General features: G+C 43.3%; 1 protein-coding gene across 1 annotated transcript; it reads left to right on the top strand.

The window, feature by feature from the left end:
• The first annotated feature begins 12,046 nt into the window (after positions 1 to 12,046).
• LOC137829167 (uncharacterized) lies at positions 12,047 to 12,538 on the top strand. The gene has a single exon (XM_068635961.1). The coding sequence runs from the start codon at positions 12,047 to 12,049 to the stop codon at positions 12,536 to 12,538; it is 492 nt and encodes a 163-aa protein (XP_068492062.1).
• Positions 12,539 to 19,761: the final 7,223 nt, after the last annotated feature.

Raw genomic sequence — 19,761 nt, forward strand, 5'->3', positions numbered from 1 at the left:
AGAGTTTTTATAGATTTTACTTCACTTTAAATAAACTTTGGAGAGTGAGGAGAAGAAGACATGGCTAAAGTTTTGTGTATACAAGTATTTTACCTTGAGAAAATTTAGGAAAGTCAAAGAAGGTAGTTTTCCAGGTAAGGGAGGTGAGTCACAAAGGACTACTTAAGTACCAAGCCTTTGCCTTAGCCAAAAACTATCCCTCAATGTCTTCACACAAAGCTTTCTCTTAGTAAACTACTTAGAACACAATGAAGTTGAGAAATCAGATTTTAATGCAAGAAAACAATGCAAGCTAACTAATTAACCAAGCTAGACGAAATAACAAAGCTTAAACAAGGCAACCACACATGCAAAGCGTAACTAATTAAGCAAGTAATGTAATTAAAAACAATTAACAATTGTTAATTAAAACTCTACACTAGTCGGCCCTAGGTGAGGCTTCTTGGACACTTGGAGTCCTTGAAGACACACTCACCGTCTAATCACGTAATTAAAGAATTAATTAACACAAATTAAGTTGCAAAGAATTTAAGAAAACTCCCTTTGTTGATCCTCTTTTTGCTATTGGCACTTCCTTGGTTGTCTTTTCTTGTTGGGCCCTCCAAGTGTTTGTGGTGTTTTGAGAAGTGTTTGATTCTGCCTTTCCCTTTGTTTCCCCTTAGAATTAAGGACTTAATTCTCCAATTCCAGCACCTATCAAGAAGACTAGACCTTACCCAAGTCAAATTTCCACTCAAATAAGCACCAAAAGAGACTAAATTCCAGCACCAAATTTAGAGGCCAAAGAATAAAAGCAAGAAACAATTTAATTGAAGAAAACAGTACCACACAAATGGAGTTAGATTGTGACAACTAGAAAGAGGTCCAAAAAATATTAGACACGCAAATAAAGGTACTCAAATAAAGGTAGGCACACAAAATGAATCCTAAGAATAGCACTAGAATAGATTTCAAAATAAAAAAACAGCACCACTGGAAAATTGTTGTGGGCCAGAGAACGTGTTTTTCCCCAATTTATGCTGAGCTGCCCTTTTAAGATTTGCCTCTGAAAATTTATATGCAAAATATTCAAGATCTTAAATAAAATCTGGCGTTGGTTTCACTCCAAACGCATGAGCCATTTTGTTTTAATAAATTTTTCAAATTCAGTGTTCAGTTACGCCAACTGTAGCGCCCAGATTTGCACACTGTTTTTAAAATATTTATCATTTTTTTTCTATTGACTCTTTTAAGCTGATTCTTTTTTTGTCTTTTTTTTAACACCTCAATCTTGCATAATCCAGAGAATCAAAAATTTCTTATGAGGGAAAATAATTTTCTGAAACAAAACAACTAGCACAGAGAATGTAAAACAGGGGATTCTGTAAAAACTGGAAAAAAACAGCAAGAGACCAAAAGATAAACACAATGGAATTGATAAAAAGGAATTTGTGTAAGATCTAAACACAAATATGAACTCAAGCTAAAAATAAAAGGCACCAAAAGATCAAGAACACAGCAGATTCAAAGTAAGCAAAAATACCCAAAATCAAGAAACAATCAAGCCAAACAAAGGACTACTTATGATTTGATGACATTGTGGATGAACATGACTTGACAAAACATATATGGATTCAGAAATTAAAAGACTCAAAGAGCATAATATGAACCAAATAAAAGTGCAATAAAGACTCAAATACCTAAAAGAAAAACAACAACTCAAAGGTGTATGGAATCCTATCACAAATTGCACAAGGATTGTTCAAGATCAATTGAACAAAGTGTACCGGTTGGATCTTCCAAATAGCACACCAAATCAAAGCAAAAAAATTAAAAAAAGCAAGACAAGTATGGAAACAAGATGAACAACATGAAATAAAGAAGAACTCAAAATGAAAAGACCAAGAACTACTCATCTTTGAAGAACCTATGCTCATGATACCAAATGATGGCAAATTCATGGAGCTCTTCTCGGAATCATGTGAAGAATGGTGCGGAAGCTATGGTTGTAAATGTGCAAGATCCTCCTAGGAGCTATGGTGATCTTGAAGGTGCATGATGTGTATGGAAGTAGGGAGGTTGGGCCAGCCCTATGGTAGGTGATGAAGGTGAAGATTAGATCCTAGAAACTAGGGAAAAGCAAAGTATGGCACAATGTTGGCAGCATAACTTTACTCTCATTAATCTTCCAAAATACAAGAGATGGCCTTCCCTTTTATAGGCTAATGGGCCGTAAAAGCTAAGCTAATTACACATGAAATGTGAGCAAAATGAAATGCAAATGAGAGGACACATGGCACATGGACCACATGGCCGGTCATGTGTGCTAAGGTTCTAGAATATGCACAAAATATAGGGTAAATCACATATAAGACAAGTTTGTGCTTTCTAACACTACACTAATTACTAAGCCACCCCTAATTGGCCTCCATGTAACATGTATAAGGCCTTCTCTCTTCCATCCGTGGCTGCATCCATTTGGGCGTGAATGTTCTTAGCCATTGACCTTGTAATAGGGCCTAGACGGTCTAGGTCTCCTCCTAGACGCTCCATGTGTAGCCTTCCCTCATCATGTCCTAGACGCTCCCTTCTTGAGTCTAGACGCTCATCACGGTCTAGTCTTGGGTTTTGGCATCCATGGTGAGGTGTGCTTGGCCCTCCTCCATCATTACCTGGCAAGCGGACTATCTGAGCTCCGAATCTGTTCAAGAAATCCTTCAAGGACTCCCCTTGATACTGCCTCACGTTGAACAGATCGTAAGACACCAACGGCGGTGCCTTGTTAACTATGTACTGCTCAAAGAACATCTTGGTGAACTGCTACAACGTGGTAATGTGACCAGTAGGCAGACTGACGAACCAGTCCAGTGTTGTTCCGCTGAGAGTGCTCATGAACACCTTGCAGTAGGCCGCGTCTGAACCTCCTGAGAGCATCATATGCGTGTCAAACGCCGTGAGATGAGCCTCAGGATCTTCCACCTCGGTGAAATATGCTTTCACCGCTACCGTATTCGCAGGGACCACCGTGTCCATGATCTCCTGAGAAAACGGCATGGGAAAACTACACGGTGGGGACGGGGGTGCAGATCTGTCCCCAATCGCACGCTCCTCCCGTCCCTGAAGGGCTTTACGCAGCTCTTCATTCCTAGCTTGTGAGGCCACTAGCGCCTCATGCATTCTCTCTTGTTCGGAACGTGATGCAGCCACGTTCTCCTGCAATGTCCTCATCATCTCCATCACCTGAGTCATAGACACAGCGTCCTCTTCGGTTGAGAGCGCGACTGAACTGGATCGCGTTGCCCTCATTCTTTCTCAGCAAACTCAACAACTCAAAGAAACTCCAAACAAACGGTGAAAACTCCAAAAAACCGACTGCGACAGCAAGCAGTCGAACAGAAAGCACCAAAACTTCAACAAACTCGAACTATGGTTGGGAATCACCTTTTATACGGCCCCACGATGGGCGCCAAATGATCCTGCCGGTTGACCTAGTGCTCTTCAAGTCCACTCCACAAATTGTCTCTCTGAGAACCTGAAAACACAAGATGGTGCCTTTGCGGCCGGTGGCGCTCCGACGCTCAAGTCAGTAACAAGAACACCCAAAAATTGAGAGAAAACTATGCTCTGTAGAACCGTACTAAAGTGCACTCAACCCAAAACAATGAGCCGTAATGAACGTACCTCTGCAAATTCTGTTAAGTTTACCTTTATAGCTAGGTTTTTTCTCTCTCCAGGCAGTTACGCTTTGGAGGCGTGGCTCGCATCCAACCCTGCACGTGTCACCATCTGGGCTGGGGTAGCAGGTAGTACCCAGCCCTACACGTGTCATCATCTGAGCTAGGATAACTTGAGCGTCATTTCTATATTGCATACAACCCTACACGTGTCGTCATCTGGGTTGGGCTAACTGGTAGTACCCAACCCTACACGTGTCATCATCTGAGCTGGGGTAACTTGAGCGTTATTTCTATGTAGTAACCAGCCGCGCGGCCAAGTCTCCTATTCAAGGAGTAATCTTGCACGTAACACGCTCTAGAACACCACCCGACAAGGCGAGTATCGGATGCAACAAAGTACACCATCTCTGTGATATCGCTTGTCGCAGGTGCCACCCTCCTTATTGCTACGCCATGCGTGTTCCAGCTGAGGAAACCTTGCCACCAACGAATGTCCACTCTGGGAATCCCGTCGTTGATGAGCAAGTTGTTCCCTCTAACTCACTCGACCTTCACGCCCCATGCTGGCGTAACAATTGTCTTACTGAACTTACACGCTTGAACTTACTCGTCTGAGCCTCCAACAGCTTTAACTAAGTTTACTGGGAAACTCGGCGATGTGCTCCTTGCGGCGATGTCAGACCACCTGATCTTCCATTATCTAACACGTCGATGACACACAAACCCGGCGACAACCGACGATGTACACTGCAGAACGCCACTTCCACGAAAGGCAACCATGCTCACTTCTGGACCATTCATCTTTCTCTTGTCCACGTGTCCTGCTGAGCACGCCCCACATAGTCACTTGCTAGACACGTCATCACACTCGGTGACCTGATCGATACAGCAACATAAACCAAAATTAAAAACATAAACAACAAGACAATTAAGGAAATATGATGAACAACACGGAATTAAGAACAACACAAAAAAATAAAAGAAGAGAAGGCACTTATCTCTTGAAGAACCTTGACTCTAGATACCAAATGATGGAATGTGCCTTCATGACCGAATTGATTTCTTGAATTTTTTGATGATTTGCGAAAGCTTCAACGGAGGAAACGTGCAATAGACTTAGTTGTTGGGCTTGATCTTCTACTTGTGGGGCTTGATCTTGGCCTTGTTCCATCAAGAGGTGGAAGGCTTTTCTTTAGAAACTCTATGGTGAGAAGGGGTTTCTTTTGAGAAATTGGAAAGATAATTTTTTGTAGAATTTTTTTTATCCTTCCATGAAGATTTGTACAAGCCATCATTATGAGTATTTTTTAAAGTTGTTTTCTTCAAAATTTGTGATTCCATCTTGATGGCTAGGTCAACCAATTTTTCTAAAGAAAAGTACTCATATAACTCTATAATATTCTGAATTTCTCTCTACAAACCACTTAAAACCTAGCTATCTTTGACTCCTCACTATCATGCATATTAATGTTAGTCAAAGTAGTTTCCAATTCTTTAAAGTATTAATCCACCATACTAGGTCCTTGATGAAGTCATTGAAGCTTCAACAACAGTTCCTTCCTATAATGAGGAGGAACAAACCACGCGCGCGTGCATTCTTCAAAGTATACCAAGAGACCACGATTGGTCTCTTGTTCAAACTAATATTCTTTATAACTTGATGCCACCACTGCATGGCATAGTTCAAAAATTCTAGGGAAGCTAACTTAACTTTTTGTTCATCTTCGACCTCATACACATTAAAAACTTGTTCTACCTTAGCTTCCCATCCAAAATAGACATTAGGGTCACTTTCCCCATTAAAACTAGGTAACTTTACAAAAGGAAAAGAAGACTTTGGTAGTTGGTGTTGGTGGCACCTAGTTCCTACATTTTTCACTCTCCAATTTTCTTCTTCTTCACTTCCATAGTGCATGTGGTACCTTGTAGTTCTTCTAGGTTCCTGCCAATTTTATCTAGCTAGTCCCTCTTGAGTTTCCTCTAGACTTTGCATTCTTTCCACTAGTTGTCGTATTTCTTCTTTCTTGTGGTCCAAACTCCTTTTGGCATCCTCAAGCTCCTCCAAAAAGTGTGCCTTTTTTAGGAGATTGCGGCTTTGAAGATTCTCCCGAAGACAATTGAGCCATGATTTGCATAAAAGAAAGCAAACAATTAGTGAAAACAACAATTTAATGCACTCACTCACGTGTATCACTTAGCTATTTAGTAAAGGATTGAAAATATTTTAATTCGCTCAAGGAAGATTTGAACTCCAAAGGTTCTACACTTAGTATAAACACTTCAAGTGAAAGAGGTCAAAGCTCTTATCACTTGCTCACCGAAAAATTCCCAACAAAACTTTAAGAAAATTTTAAAGAAAAGTTAACCAAAATGGAAGTAAGATGATGACAAAACTTAAACAAGACAAACAAGAAAAGAATTTTTAAAGACTCAAAGAAACTTACTTAAACTTTTAATTGTTCTCACCGGTTGACTCGAACGATAGTCCCTAGCCCTCCTATCTTCGCTTGAGAGTCGAACCTCCTTGGTTGAAGAATCTCTCACTTGCAAAGACAAAGGGCATCTTGACGGCCGTTTGCATTCCGACGCTCAAGTTAGTATTAGGGCAAAGAAACACCAAGTGTATAAGTAGTTTCAGTCTTCAAAACTGTGTACCTTCTTAGGGCTCTTAGCACCCTTTATATAGGTTGAAACTAGGGTTTACCTGTGTTCTGCGACCCACGTCTAGGGTTCCTTGGAGAACGCCCCTACGCCGCTATTACACAATCTTTGGCACATGGGACTTCCCTTAACTGGAGTGCAACGACTAATAGAATGGCCGCCTAGGTACCAACTTGTGCACCAAATCTTTAGGGCCATCTGTTCTTTGCGTGTCCTAAGTATTCACGTGCCATACATGCAGCTTCCCTTGGAAATCCTAACCCTGATCGAGCCTTAACGCCTCTAAGGGCTATTTACTCGTGTCACGCCTGAATGCGCTATACACCCCACTTGCATGGATCCCTCGCATCTTAGGGCTTCCTCCCATCACTGATGTTTAACTGGTAACTAGTGTAATTCTGGGCCCACCTTATGTGGCCCACTATAGTTGTTTAGACCACCGACGTTCGATCTCTCCCTCTATTGGCGAGGTCTGATGTCGATCCCTAACGTCGATGTCCGAGGACTGGTCGGTACATTAACTATGAAGTTTTTTATTTTTAGAAATTGTAAAAGTAAGAAGGATAAAATTCCACAAATATGAAAACAATTTGCCACATAAAAAGAATCCTCTTTTCAGACTTGAAAAGTGAATTGCATTAACTTTGCTTTTGTCTTGGCTTTTGTTTTATGGATTCAAAATGTCCATAATCTTGGCAAGCATATTTTAGTTCACTTTCAATTTTCACAAATAGATTGGAATTCAATTCATATGTTCACTTGAATTCTTTGTTTGGAACTAAATCAACTACCACTTAAACAAATTCTAATTGCTTTTAGCTCTTCACAATTTAAAGTTAAATAAGTATAATGGATTTAAAGACTCCTAGAACACTAAGAACATAAGACTCAAGAAAAATAGGGAAGGAAAAAAAATTGACACAAATAATTCAAAAGTAGAATTTAAATTGCTTAATGAATAAAAAGGCGAAATTGTAAATGACGAGAATTTAAAGACTGAATTGAAAGGTGCTGAATTGTAAAGCGGAATTTAAATTACTGGAAGATATAAAGACATAATTGAAATGTGCTGGAATTTTAAAGCAGAAAATCAACTCAAGCAATTAAGCACAAGATAACCATACTTTGAATACCATATGATGTAAGTTGATTTTAGGATTGCACATTGTTATGGGTTTCACTTTGTTTATGTTTTTTTAATTAAGCAGAATATGGTGATAAGCTCAAAGAAGATTGTCACTGGACACGAACTTAACCAAGTGGTTAAGTAAGTGTGAATGTTCTCTTCTAGAGAGCAAAAGAGAAAACACAATATAAGTTGAAGATGATGATGATGATTGCGGAATTAAAAAGCATAAGATAGAAATGACCAAATGTTAAAAGAGAAATAAAGAACATGAAATGGAAAGACAAAGCGTAAATGAAGGAAGGAAAAAGAGAAAGAGTGAAAGAAGCTTATGGAGGAGATGACTATGGAGGGGTCACGCCACTTGGAATGGTGGATGGTTCCAAGATGAGTGGTGAGGAGTCGCCAGTTGATGTACACTACACTTAAGATGAGACCCAAGAACTTTTAGGAGAACAAAGCTCACTAAACACCCAAGCAAAGTTTCTTATCTATTCAATTTCAATGTGTAATATATTAGGCAAGACAGTTTATTTATAGGAGAAAGTGTCTTAGTAAAGAAGATAGAGGGGTAGGGGCGTCATTCGTGAGAAACCTTCTAGAAGGTAGGTAAAATAAACCCTAAACCTATAAGCATTTGTCATGAAAGGTGCCCAATTTATGTTAACTACACCCCAATTTATGCTAAGTGAATCCTACTCTAGCTTATTCTCCTATTTGGACCCCCAAATTGAGCTCAATTTATTTACATGAACTTGTCTTTTAATAAGATTAGAAGAAAGAACATATGATGCTCTGGCCTATGTCTAGTTCTTCTTCTGCTGAGATACTTTTAAAGTTTTGTGGGACCTTTTCTTGGATGCTAAGATGACTGACTTAATTATGAAGTGTTTTTTGTGTCCTTGATTTTCTCCTTATTTAATTGGATTGTATCATGTCCCCAAGTTGGAAAGAATTCGACCTTGAATTTAAAACTCCTGAAAATAACATAATTAGTTTGTTTACACCTTACTTTTTTTTGTTTTTGTTAGTATCAATTGATAATTAAAAATAATTTTAATCAAAATTTAAACCCTTAAATGTATTATGTATTTATTTATATTTATAGTAGATTTAATCAAGTTTTAAGTATTGTAAATATTAGTATTTTCAATTGAGTTTTTATTAAAAAAATATCTATTTAATATTTTAAAAAAATTATCTATTTAATATTTAGAAAAAATTATCTATTTAATATTTAGAAAAAAAATATTTTCCAATCGAATTCTTATGGTTTAACTATTTTTTTAATTGAGTGATGTAATTGTTATTTTGATGTGTCGTTTTGCTTACTTGTCTCCTTATGTTAAAAAACGTAAACATGTTAGATAATAAGGGATCGTCATAGTCACCCATATCAACGGTGATAAAGACAATAATTCTTTGACTGATGATGATATGGAAGTCATCAAAAAATATGACAATATCGTTATTCAACATATATTTAATTAAAGTAATAAAAATTACTTCTTCTACTTTAATTTAATCACTCACTTAATAGAAAAATTAAGCGAGAAAGACCCAATTCTAAAAAATATTTTTTTAGTATTGAATAAAAAAAAGATTTAATTAAAACTTAATTAATTCTTTAAAATATTTATATACAAAATAATAGTGTTGAAATAAAATTTCATCATATAAGGACAAATAATAAATGCAACAAAGAGTAAGATTTATATAACTTAATATTATGATATGCATATAACTTTTAAAATTTATATGTTATGTTATATTATAAATTACAATATATATTCTCAAATTTCTAATAGTTGCTAAAATATGCCCAAATGACAGTGTAAAGAAATCGATTTAGTTATATTGAAGAATAGTTGTTCTTATGATCCGCTTAGACATAAATACGTTGAGTTTTCTTTGGAGATATCAATTTCAATATACATCAATTTTAAAGATACCAAAAGCTTATTGAATCTTAAAAATAGGGAACTTAAAAAAATATAAGTTATTAAATTCAAATACGATTATATATGATAGATGTATTTATACATTTTACTTTAAAATCACATAAAAAATGTTTTAAAAAATGTTTTGAAAATTTGTATATTTTTCAATAGAGACTTACTTTTTATAATTCTAATATAGAATCATATGAAATTCACCCTTTATTAAAATCTTATTCAATTTTTATTTTTAAATACTAAAAGACTTTTAGTATTATTTTATGTAACATATCTATTTACCACATCTAAATACTATAATATACATTAAATATCAAATTAAATATTTACTTATATACATATCAATCATACAATATTTCAAAATATATCTTTTTTCGTAGAGATTTTAATATTTACATCTATTGACCAGTGCTCGGGCGTAGTTGACTACTAGTGGGTATGGGGCCATGTAAGTTGGGTCCCATGAGCAGCAGAGGTCAGCATTCCACAGACAGTACGCCCAAGGGATCGAGGAGTGGTCAGACATCGGTCATCAGGATATGCTGACCTCGGACCTCGGACCTCGGCAAGTCAAATAGCAGAGCTGGGCCACGGGAGGTGGATCCCAGACCACTCACCAGTTATTAGTTAGGGAGAAGCCTAGGTCACGAGGGCCCATGCGTGTGGTGTGGATGACGCATTCAAGCGCAACACAAGTAAATAGCCACTGGAAAAGATACGACCTGAGAGCGTCACATTCCAAGGGTGAGTTGCATGCATGGCACGTGAACGGCTAGGACGCTCCCAAGACGGGTGACCCCAGAGATCAGGTGCACGAGTTGGCACCCAGGTGGTCATCCCGTCAAAGGTTGCACTCCAGTTAGGGAGCCTTACGTGCTAGGTTGCTCTAAGAGTGGGCAATAGTGGCGCCAAGGCCCACCCTCAGAAAGCCTATTTTGGGTAGTGGAAACAGTGGAAACCCTGGACTATATAAAGGGTAGTAATAAACCTAACAAGGTACGTTATTCATTTGCGTCAGTTCACACACAGAGCTTTTACGCTTAACAATTTTGGTGTTTCCTGGCCCTGAGATTGACTTGAGCGTCAGAGTGCAAACGACCTCTGGGGCGCCCTTTGTCTTTGTGATTTCAGGTGTTTGATCGAGAGAAAGGAACGAACGAAGGCACGAACGAAGGCATAGCCACTCGGCAGGAACATTTGGCGCCCACCGTGGGGCACGATCTAAAACGTTGTCCCATCCGTTGCACCGAATGGAGGCGAAAGCCTCACCCTGCAACAAATCATGGAAACTATGCAGGCTTTCCAAGAAACGGTGGTTGCATCAAGAGTAGATCAAGAGCGCATCCAGATTGATCTTGTTGCTTCGCTGGCAAGGAATGAAGAACTGCAAATAGCCAACGAGGAATTGCGTAGAGGGTTGTGGAATCAATGGGGGGGAACGTGAGGTGGAAGATCAAGAAGTCACGACGCCACCCAGAGAATTCCCAATGCCATTTTCACAGGTGATCATGGACTTCGTGATACCAGCCACATTCGTGGGCCCTAAACCCACCTTCACGGGTGTAGAGGACCCAGAGGCTCACCTCACGGCCTTCCATACGCAGATGATGTTGGTTGGGGGTACTGATGCGGTGCGATGCAAGTTGTTCATGAGCACTTCGGTGGGTACGGTGATGGAGTGGTTCATCAGCCTCCCTGATGGCCACATAACGTTGTTCACGCAACTGTCCAAGTTGTTCAGGGAGCAGTACATCGCAAATCGAGCTCCCCCACCTATCTCTTACGAACTCTTTGACGTAAGACAATATCAGGGAGAGTCCCTGAGAGAGTACCTTAACCCTTTTGGAACACAGGGTGTGAAGCTAAACACCAAGGACGAAACGATGATGGTGCTCGCGTTCAGAAAGGCATTGTGCCAGGGTCTTTCAGCGAATCACTCATCAGAAACCGCCCCAAAACTTTCAGCGAAATAAGGTGTCGGGCAGTGGCTCACATTGCTGCAAAGGGAGAAGTCAACGAGAAGCGCACGTGTGTTGTCCTCACGCGCCCACGTGCACCAGGTTGGCCTCAACCCTTAAGGGTACATGAGGCAACGACAGAGAAGAAGACCCCAGTTAAGCAGCAGCCCTACCAACCCAGGAAGCCCCAAACCAGGGGGCGTACAAGGGAAAATTTGCCACAAAGGCACGACTTCGTGGTAAAATTGAAGGACCTCATCACTATCCCCAACATAGCAGAGAGACTGAAGATACCCGCAAAGACCAACAAGAAGTTGGGGCCCAACAAGAACTCCTGGTGTGAGTTCCATCAAGCATTTGGCCACCCCATACGCAACTGTTTGGCATTGGGACACCAGTTGGACGAGTTGGTGAAGAACGACTTCCTGAGGGATTACTTGCAGGAAGCACAGGATGCCGAGGACATGGCAGTGACAGGGGGTGACCAGGGGCATGAAATCCCCGTGCATGGTGAAGTCCACACCATTTCGAGATATTTTTTAAGGATGAGGGTGCACCGCTTCTCAGCGGAAGAAGTATGCACGAGCAGTGATGTCGGTAGAAGCGCAAGAGGCAGATGACGCCCTTGACGACGACCTTGTCTTCATCAAGGCCGACCTCCAAGATTTCGTCCCACACGACAACGACCCGATGGTGATCTCAGTAGTAACCGCAGGGAGGAAGGTACACCATGTACTTGTGGATCAAGGAAGCTCGACAAACGTGATGTTCTGGACGACTTTCAACAAGCTGCAATTGTCCCTTGACCTACTAAGGCCTTATACTGGTTGTTTGTACGGCTTCGCGGGAGATCAGGTGGAGGTGTGTGGACACCTAGAGTTGAGGACCACCTTCACAGACGGTGTCACGTCCCGTACGGAGAACATTGGGTACCTCGTCGTCAATGCCCCCTCTGCATATAACATATTGCTAGGTAGACCTACGCTGAACAGGCTGAGGGCAGTATCGTCGACGAGGCACATGAAGATGAAGTTGCCTGACTTGGGGGGAAAGGTGATTACCATCAAGTCAAATCAGAAGGAGGCTAAGAGATGTTACGAGAACAATCTCAAGATGAAGAGGGGGTGTTCATGGTTACCACCAGGGCGCCAAGCGAGGAAGGGGTCGCCCCATCAGAGATAGCCCGAGCGGAGATAGCCCGAGCGGAGATCGCCCGGGAGAAGCGACCCGAACCAGACGGGGAGGTCATGGAGAAGGAAATTGGAGATAGGACGTTCAAGCTTGGCAAGTTGCTAGGCCAAGCGGCACAGGACCAGATCGTCGAGGTCATAGCACGACATTTGGATGCCTTCGCATGGTCTGCCTCGAACATGCCAGGCATAGACCCAGACTTCCTGTGCCACCGCCTCACCATGGATCTCAAGGTCAGGCCTATCCGCCAGAGAAGAAGGAAGTTCAATGAAGAAAGACAACAAGTCATTAAAGAAGAAACAAAGAAGCTACTGAACGCTGGCCACATAAGGGAGATCTGGTATCCCAAGTGGTTGGCCAACGTGGTCTTAGTGAAGAAGGCCAACGGGAAGTGGAAAATGTGTATTGACTTCACCGACCTTCACAAAGCATGCGCAAAGGACTTCTACCCCCTACCAAGCATTGACGCCTTGGTAGACAGTGCCTCGGGCTGCAAGATACTCAGCTTCCTGGATGCTTTCTCTGGGTACAACCAGATCAAGATGCACCCTAGGTACGAGTGCAAGACAGCATTCATGACAGAGTTGTCTTGTTACTATTACACAGTGATGCCCTTCGGACTCAAGAACGCAGGCGCCACCTACCAGAGGCTGATGGACAGAGTGTTAGCGCCCATGATAGGGCGAAACGTGCAGGTCTACGTGGACGACATGGTGGTGACCTCACAGGTGAAAGATCAGCATGTGGTTGACTTGGAAGAACTATTTACTACAATAGCCAAGTACAAACTGAAGCTGAATCCCGAGAAGTGCGTGTTCGGGGTGGAAGCAGGTAAGTTCTTGGGTTCCTTCTCATCGAGCGTGGGATAAAGGCAAACCCCGAGAAATGCACTGTAATCCTTGCAATGAGAAGCCCAATCTCAATGAAGGAGGTGCAGTAGTTAACAGGGCGGATGACCGCTCTGTCCAGATTTGTATCAGCTGAAGGAGATAAGGGTCACCCTTACTTCCAGTGTCTGAGGAGGAACAACAGGTTCATCTGGACCAGGGAATGCGAAGAGGCGTTCCTCAAGTTGAAAGAGTATCTGGCCTGTCCTCTAGTGTTGTGCAAGCCACAACTGGGTACTCCACTTCGCCTGTACTTCGCTGTGACGGAGCGGGCGATCAGTTTAGTCCTCGTCCAGGAGCAGGACCAAGTGCAGAAACCCATATACTTTGTAAGCAAAGTATTGCAAGGGCCTGAGATAAGATACCAGGCCCTGGAAAAGGCGGCTCTAGCAGTGGTATTCTCAACAAGGAGACTTCGCCATTATTTCTAGAGTTTTACAGTGGTGGTGATGACAGATCTGCCTATCCGTAAGGTCCTACAGAAACCAGACGTGCCAGGAAGAATGGTACGATGGGCAGTGGAACTATCAGAGTTCAATGTCCAATACGAGCCCCGAGGTCCTATCAAAGGCCAAGTTTACACAAATTTCGTGGTAGAGCCCTCCTCGGCAGATGCACACCAAGAGGAAGCCAACTTTCGGTGGGTGCTATGGTTCCTCTAACTAGCAAGGCAGTGGGGCAGGTGTCATCTTGGAGGGACCGAACGGGCTTTTGATTGAGCAGGCCCTACGGTTCGCCTTCAAGGTCAACAACAATCAGGCGGAGTACGAGGCCCTCATTGTTGGCATGTTGTTGGCGAAGGAGATGGGAGCGGAGAGTCTGTTGGCAAAGAGTGACTCCCTATTAGTCACAGGTCAGGTGATTGGAGAGTACCAGGCTAAGGACCCTCAGATGGCCGCATACCTAGGGTATATCCAGATTTTGGAGGGCTCATTCGCGGTGTTCAAACTGGTGCATGTCCCAAGAGAGCAAAATGCCCGAGTTGACTTGCTGGCTAAGCTCGCCAGTTCGGGCAAAGGGGGCAGGCAGAGGACGGTCATATAGGAAACCCTGAAGACACCTCAAACATTTACCAATGCGCATGAATAATGGTGGAGCTCCACTAAGGGATATGTGGGAGTCACATCGGTGGACGATCTCTAGCATCAAAGGCCATTCGTGCGGGATATTTTTGGTCAATCGTAAGGGAAGACTGCACGAGGTATGCACAACAGTGCAAGAAGTGTCAGCAACATGCTGACTGGCACAAAGCGCCGCCAGAGGAGCTTAGGTCGATTTACAGCCCTTGGTCATTTCATACATGGGGGATCGACATCCTGAGACCTTTTCCTCTGGCGATAAGGCAGATGAAGTACCTCGTGGTCACCATGGAGTACTTCACGAAGTGGATCGAGGCTGAGCCAGTGGCGCAGATCACGGCCCACAAGATCATGCACTTCGTGTGGAAGAATATAGTGTGCTGCTTTGGGGTGCCAAAGCGTTTGGTGTCAGACAGTGGCACAGAGTTCGCATGTCAACAGTTGGGCAAGTTATGCTCAGAAGTTGGAATAAAGCAGGTGTTCGCATCAGTCGAGCACCCTCGGGCAGGTCGAGTCTGCCAATAGAGTCCTGCTCAGAGGTTTGAAGAGAAGGCTCAAGAAGGCCAAAGGAACTTGGGCAGAGGAGGTTCCTAGAATTGTGAGGGCTTACCACACCACTCCCCAATCCACCACTAGAGAGACACCCTTCAGCTTGGTGTATGGGTCGGACGCGATAATTCCACTGGAGATCCATGAGAGCTCGCCATGATTCCAAAACTTCGTGGTTGAAGAGTCCAACGAAGAGAGGAAGGTGAACCTGGACCTACTGGACGAGGTTAGGGAGGAAGCAAGAATTAAAGCTTAAGCATTGAAGAGAAGGGTGGAGTACAAGTACAGCTCGAAGTTGAAGCCTCGCTAGTTCCAGGTCGCCGACCTGGTGATGCGAAAGGCCCACCCATATCAGCTAGAGAAAAAAGTATCCCCCAAATGGACTGGTCCTTTCAGAGTGACAGAGGCCCTTGGGAATGGAGCATACAGGCTTGAGACGCTGGAGGGAGGCGCAATTCCTCGTACATGGAATGCGACCAACCTCAAGTTTTATTTCACTTGAACAGTAACATTGTACATTGTTCTTAGGGGACGTTATTTTTCCCTTATAAGGGTTTTTTAATGAGGTCACCCAATAAATTTCAATTGAAGTATATTCTCGAATTTTTGTGCAATGCAGATACGAACAGTTCCCTTGCGTTAGAGGTCTCGAGAGCGGGAAAGGTAGGTTCGTGGAGCACACCTCCCCCCTCGAGTGAGAACGCCAAGGTTGAACGAAATAGTTCACCAGTTAAATCCTCCTCGCCTTTGAGCGAAGACGAGGTCAGTTACGAATCATCCCTTGCGTCAGAGGTCTCCAGAGTGGGAAAGGTAGGTTCGTAGAGAACACCTCTCCCTCGAGTGAGAGCGCCAAGGTCGAACGAAATGGTTCACCAGTTAAATCCTCCTCGCCTTGGAGCGAAGATGAGGTCAGTTTCGAGCTAGTTCCCTTACGTCAGAGGTCTCGAGAGCGGGAAAGGTAGGTTCGTGGAGAACACCTCTCGCCTCTAGTAAGAATGCCAAGGTTGAACGAAATAGTTGACCAGTTAAATCTTCCTCGCCTTGAAGCGACGATGAGGTCAATTTCGACCTAGTTCCCTTGCGTTAGAGATCTTGAGAGGGGGAAAGGTAGGTTCGCAAAGAACACCCCCACACCCTCGAGTGAGAACGACAAGGTCGAACAAAACAGTTCGCAAGATAAATCCTCTTCTGCCTTTGAGTGGAGATGGGGTCAGTTATAAGTTGTCCCTTGGGTTAGAAGTCTCGGGAGTGGGAAGGTTAGGTTCTCAGCGAACACCTCCCCCCTCGGGTGAAAACGCCAAGGCTAAACAGCCCAGTTCATAGCAAAGTCCTTCCCAGGCCATATCATAAAGTTCAAATAGTCAAAGGTGTTGTTAAGCATCAGCGTGAAGTACAACAGTTTCCGAAACTAAGATGCACAAGCGACGTTAAGTCATAGCCATTGATCGAGACACATGTTCGCGCATAGAGCCACGTAGGTCGCCAGGGGCAAGCACTTAGTCTCTTCATTGAACAAGTTGCAGCTCGAGACTGGGGGGCTTGTGTACCGACCGGTGCTCGGGCGTAGTTGACTGCTAGTGGGTATGGGGCCACTTAAGCTGGGTCCCACGAGCGGCAGGGGCCAGCACCCCCGCAGACAGTACGCCCAAGGGATCGAGGAGTGGTCAGACATCGGTCATCAGGATATGCTAACCTCGGACCTTGGACCTTGGCAAGTCAAATAGCAGAGCTGGGCCACAGGAGGTGGATCCCAGACCACTCACCAGTTATTAGTTAGGGAGAAGCCTAGGTCACGAGGGCCTATGCGTGTGGTGTGGATGACGCGTTCAAGCGCAACACAAGTAAAGAGCCACTAGAAAAGATACGACCTGAGAGGGTCACGTTCTAGGGGTGAGCTGCATGCACGGCACGTGAACGGCTAGGGCGCTCCCAGGATGGGTGACCCAAGAGATCAGGTGCACGAGTTGGCACCCAGGTGGTCATCCCGTCAGAGGTTGCACTCCAGTTAGGGAGCCTTACGCGTTAGGTTGCCCTAAGAGGGGGTAATAGCGGCGCTAGGGCCCACCCTCAGAAAGCCTATTTTGGGTAGTGGAAACAGTGGAAAACCTAGACTGTATAAAGGGTAGTAATAAACCTAACAAGGTACGCTATTCACTTGCGCTGCTTCACACACACAGTTTACACATAACAATTTTGGTGTTTCCTGACCCTAAGATTGACTTGAGCGTCGGAGTGCAAACGGCCTCTAGGGCGCCCTTTGTCTTTGTTATTTCAGGTGTTTGATCGAGAGAAAGGCACGAACGAAGGCACAGAGACTCGGAAGTGGGAGTATCGTGAGACGTACAAAGACAATCGAGTCAACTGGCAGGAACATTACATATGTTAAAACAAAATATTCAAACAAAACATCAAATTCTATCAACTAAGAGTAAAGCTCTATCACCTGAAACTTCATTCGCTCCCGTGTGATACACGATCATCACAAATAAATAAATAGAACAAACACAACCCAACAAAAGGGCAAGCTAGCTACTTTTAAAACTTCTAATATAATTGAAATTTTAAATCACAAACGTGAATTCATCATTTTGCATACACTTTCACAAATCAATCAAGTGTCTATAATGATTGATAACCATATTTCTATGTTAGACTTCTACTGACCAATATACACAAACACTTGACTTTACTTCTGGAAAACTCGTGCATTGACTTAGACTCATAGATCTGCACCTATCATACTACATCATTGTGAAATTCACACAGTTATGTGCATAATAATCTCAATATTAGATTATCTCAAATGACAAGGTTAATTCATATAACCTATAAGACCAAATTATGTTTCAAACCGCAAACAAAATCATATGAACTCCTTCGACTCTCAACACCTGATAATCTTCATCTATATGATTCTAATATATTAGGAGAGTCAGGATACCTCATTTTAAACAAATCCCTAGTCAATGCACATCCTTACAATTTCAACACGATATTTTCTTTCCTAAAAATACTATGTCCCGATTACCACTTCATATTTCATATCTCACAATTTATAAAACCAAACCATTTAATCATAACAAAGCTTGGAAATAAACAAACAAAAATTCATCCCATTTTTTCTTGAGCGAGATTCCCTCTCGCTTAAACAAAAATGGGTCTCGCTTGAGCGAAAATATCTGGAACTCATTGTCTCAAGCTACCTTGAGCAGAAAGGTCTCACCTAAATATCTCGCTTATGCATAAACATTTGCACAAAAACTTAAGAGTGGGATAGTTACCTTAGTAGAGTTATATATATATATATATATTCCCCATCACCAAATCAAAATCATTCATGATCCGGTCGATCATCGGTAGTCGGTGACGTCAGCAACAGATAGCCACGTGGACCGTTCTTAGTGGGACACGTGGGCCAGGGAAGCTGATGTGTCTTGGACAGGGTCACCCGGGGGGTGATCGGTGATCAGGTGGTGATCGGTGGTCAGAAAGAATGTGCGATCATCGTCTAGATAAGCACCATGAAGCAGAGGGCGTGGCGCTATGGGGAACCGATCGGTCGTCTGGGGTGAGTGACGGTCGTCGGGTCTTCGTGTTACGCGCAGTTAAGCTGGGAGCGAGAGGCGATTCCCGGTGAGAGTGTTGCATACGAGCCTTGTGTGGCAGAGTATCAAAGAAAGGAGAAGTTATGTGCTTTGTAGTGTCGTGCATGAGAGTGGCCTAAGAGAGCTAGCAGCCAGTCGGTGATTGGTGCTCTCTTAACCCATAACGTGCATGGAGCAAAGCAGAGGTGATCGTTCACACAGTAGGTGACGCTTGGTACGTGCGCTTAGCCAAGCCACACCTGGTACTCACGCTGAGGTTGCGCGAGACACCTAGTGAAAGAAACACGCTAAGTTACTTCGTACACGAATAACTTAGGCGCGCAAACAGAGTATATAAAGGCATTTCGCGCTCAAATAAAGGGAGGTAAGATTCATTCTTGCAAGTGACTAGTTTACACATAGAGAGAAAGAGAGAATCACAGAGTGCACACGAGTCTCGTTGAGATTCCTAGTTCATAGTTCTTTGGTGGTTTTGCGTGGCTGACTTAAGCATCGGAGTGCAATCGGCCGCTAGAGGCACCGTTTGTTGTGTTTCGCAGGTTCGCTTGGAGCTTTTGGGAAGTGCTTGGAACGTTCTTGCGGAAGACAAAGTTTGACGTGGCGAGTCCTTCGGCAATCGAATCACCTGCAAGATCATTTGGCGCCCACCGTGGGGCCCGTGTGAATTCGTGATCCCATCCACTTTGCTGTTAGATTTCGTTTGTTCTTGAGATTCTTTGCTTAGAAAATGAGGAAGACAAGGCAAACTTCACCCGCGCCATCAGCTGAAGAAGGAGCTGTGACAATGGCGCAAGTCTTGGAAATGATGCGAGCGCTGCAAGATGATGTGGCAGCATCAAGAATGGAGCAAGAAAGGATGCAAGCGGACTTGGCTGCATCGCAGGGCAGGAATGAAGAGTTGAACCGAGTTAACGAAGAATTGCGCAAGACATTGCAAGCGCAGAAGGAACGGGTGGCGGAAGAAGGAGTGGCGCCGCCACCGTCTCCCACCAAGACTTTCCCCATGCCTTTCTCATATGAGATCATGAGTGCAGTGGTGCCACCAAACTTGGTGGGGGTGAAAGCCTCGTTTACAGGGGTGGAGGACCTGGAGA

The sequence above is a fragment of the Phaseolus vulgaris genome, chromosome 7 (assembly GCF_000499845.2).
Source record: "Phaseolus vulgaris cultivar G19833 chromosome 7, P. vulgaris v2.0, whole genome shotgun sequence".
In the NCBI taxonomy this organism is placed as follows: Eukaryota; Viridiplantae; Streptophyta; class Magnoliopsida; order Fabales; family Fabaceae; genus Phaseolus; species Phaseolus vulgaris.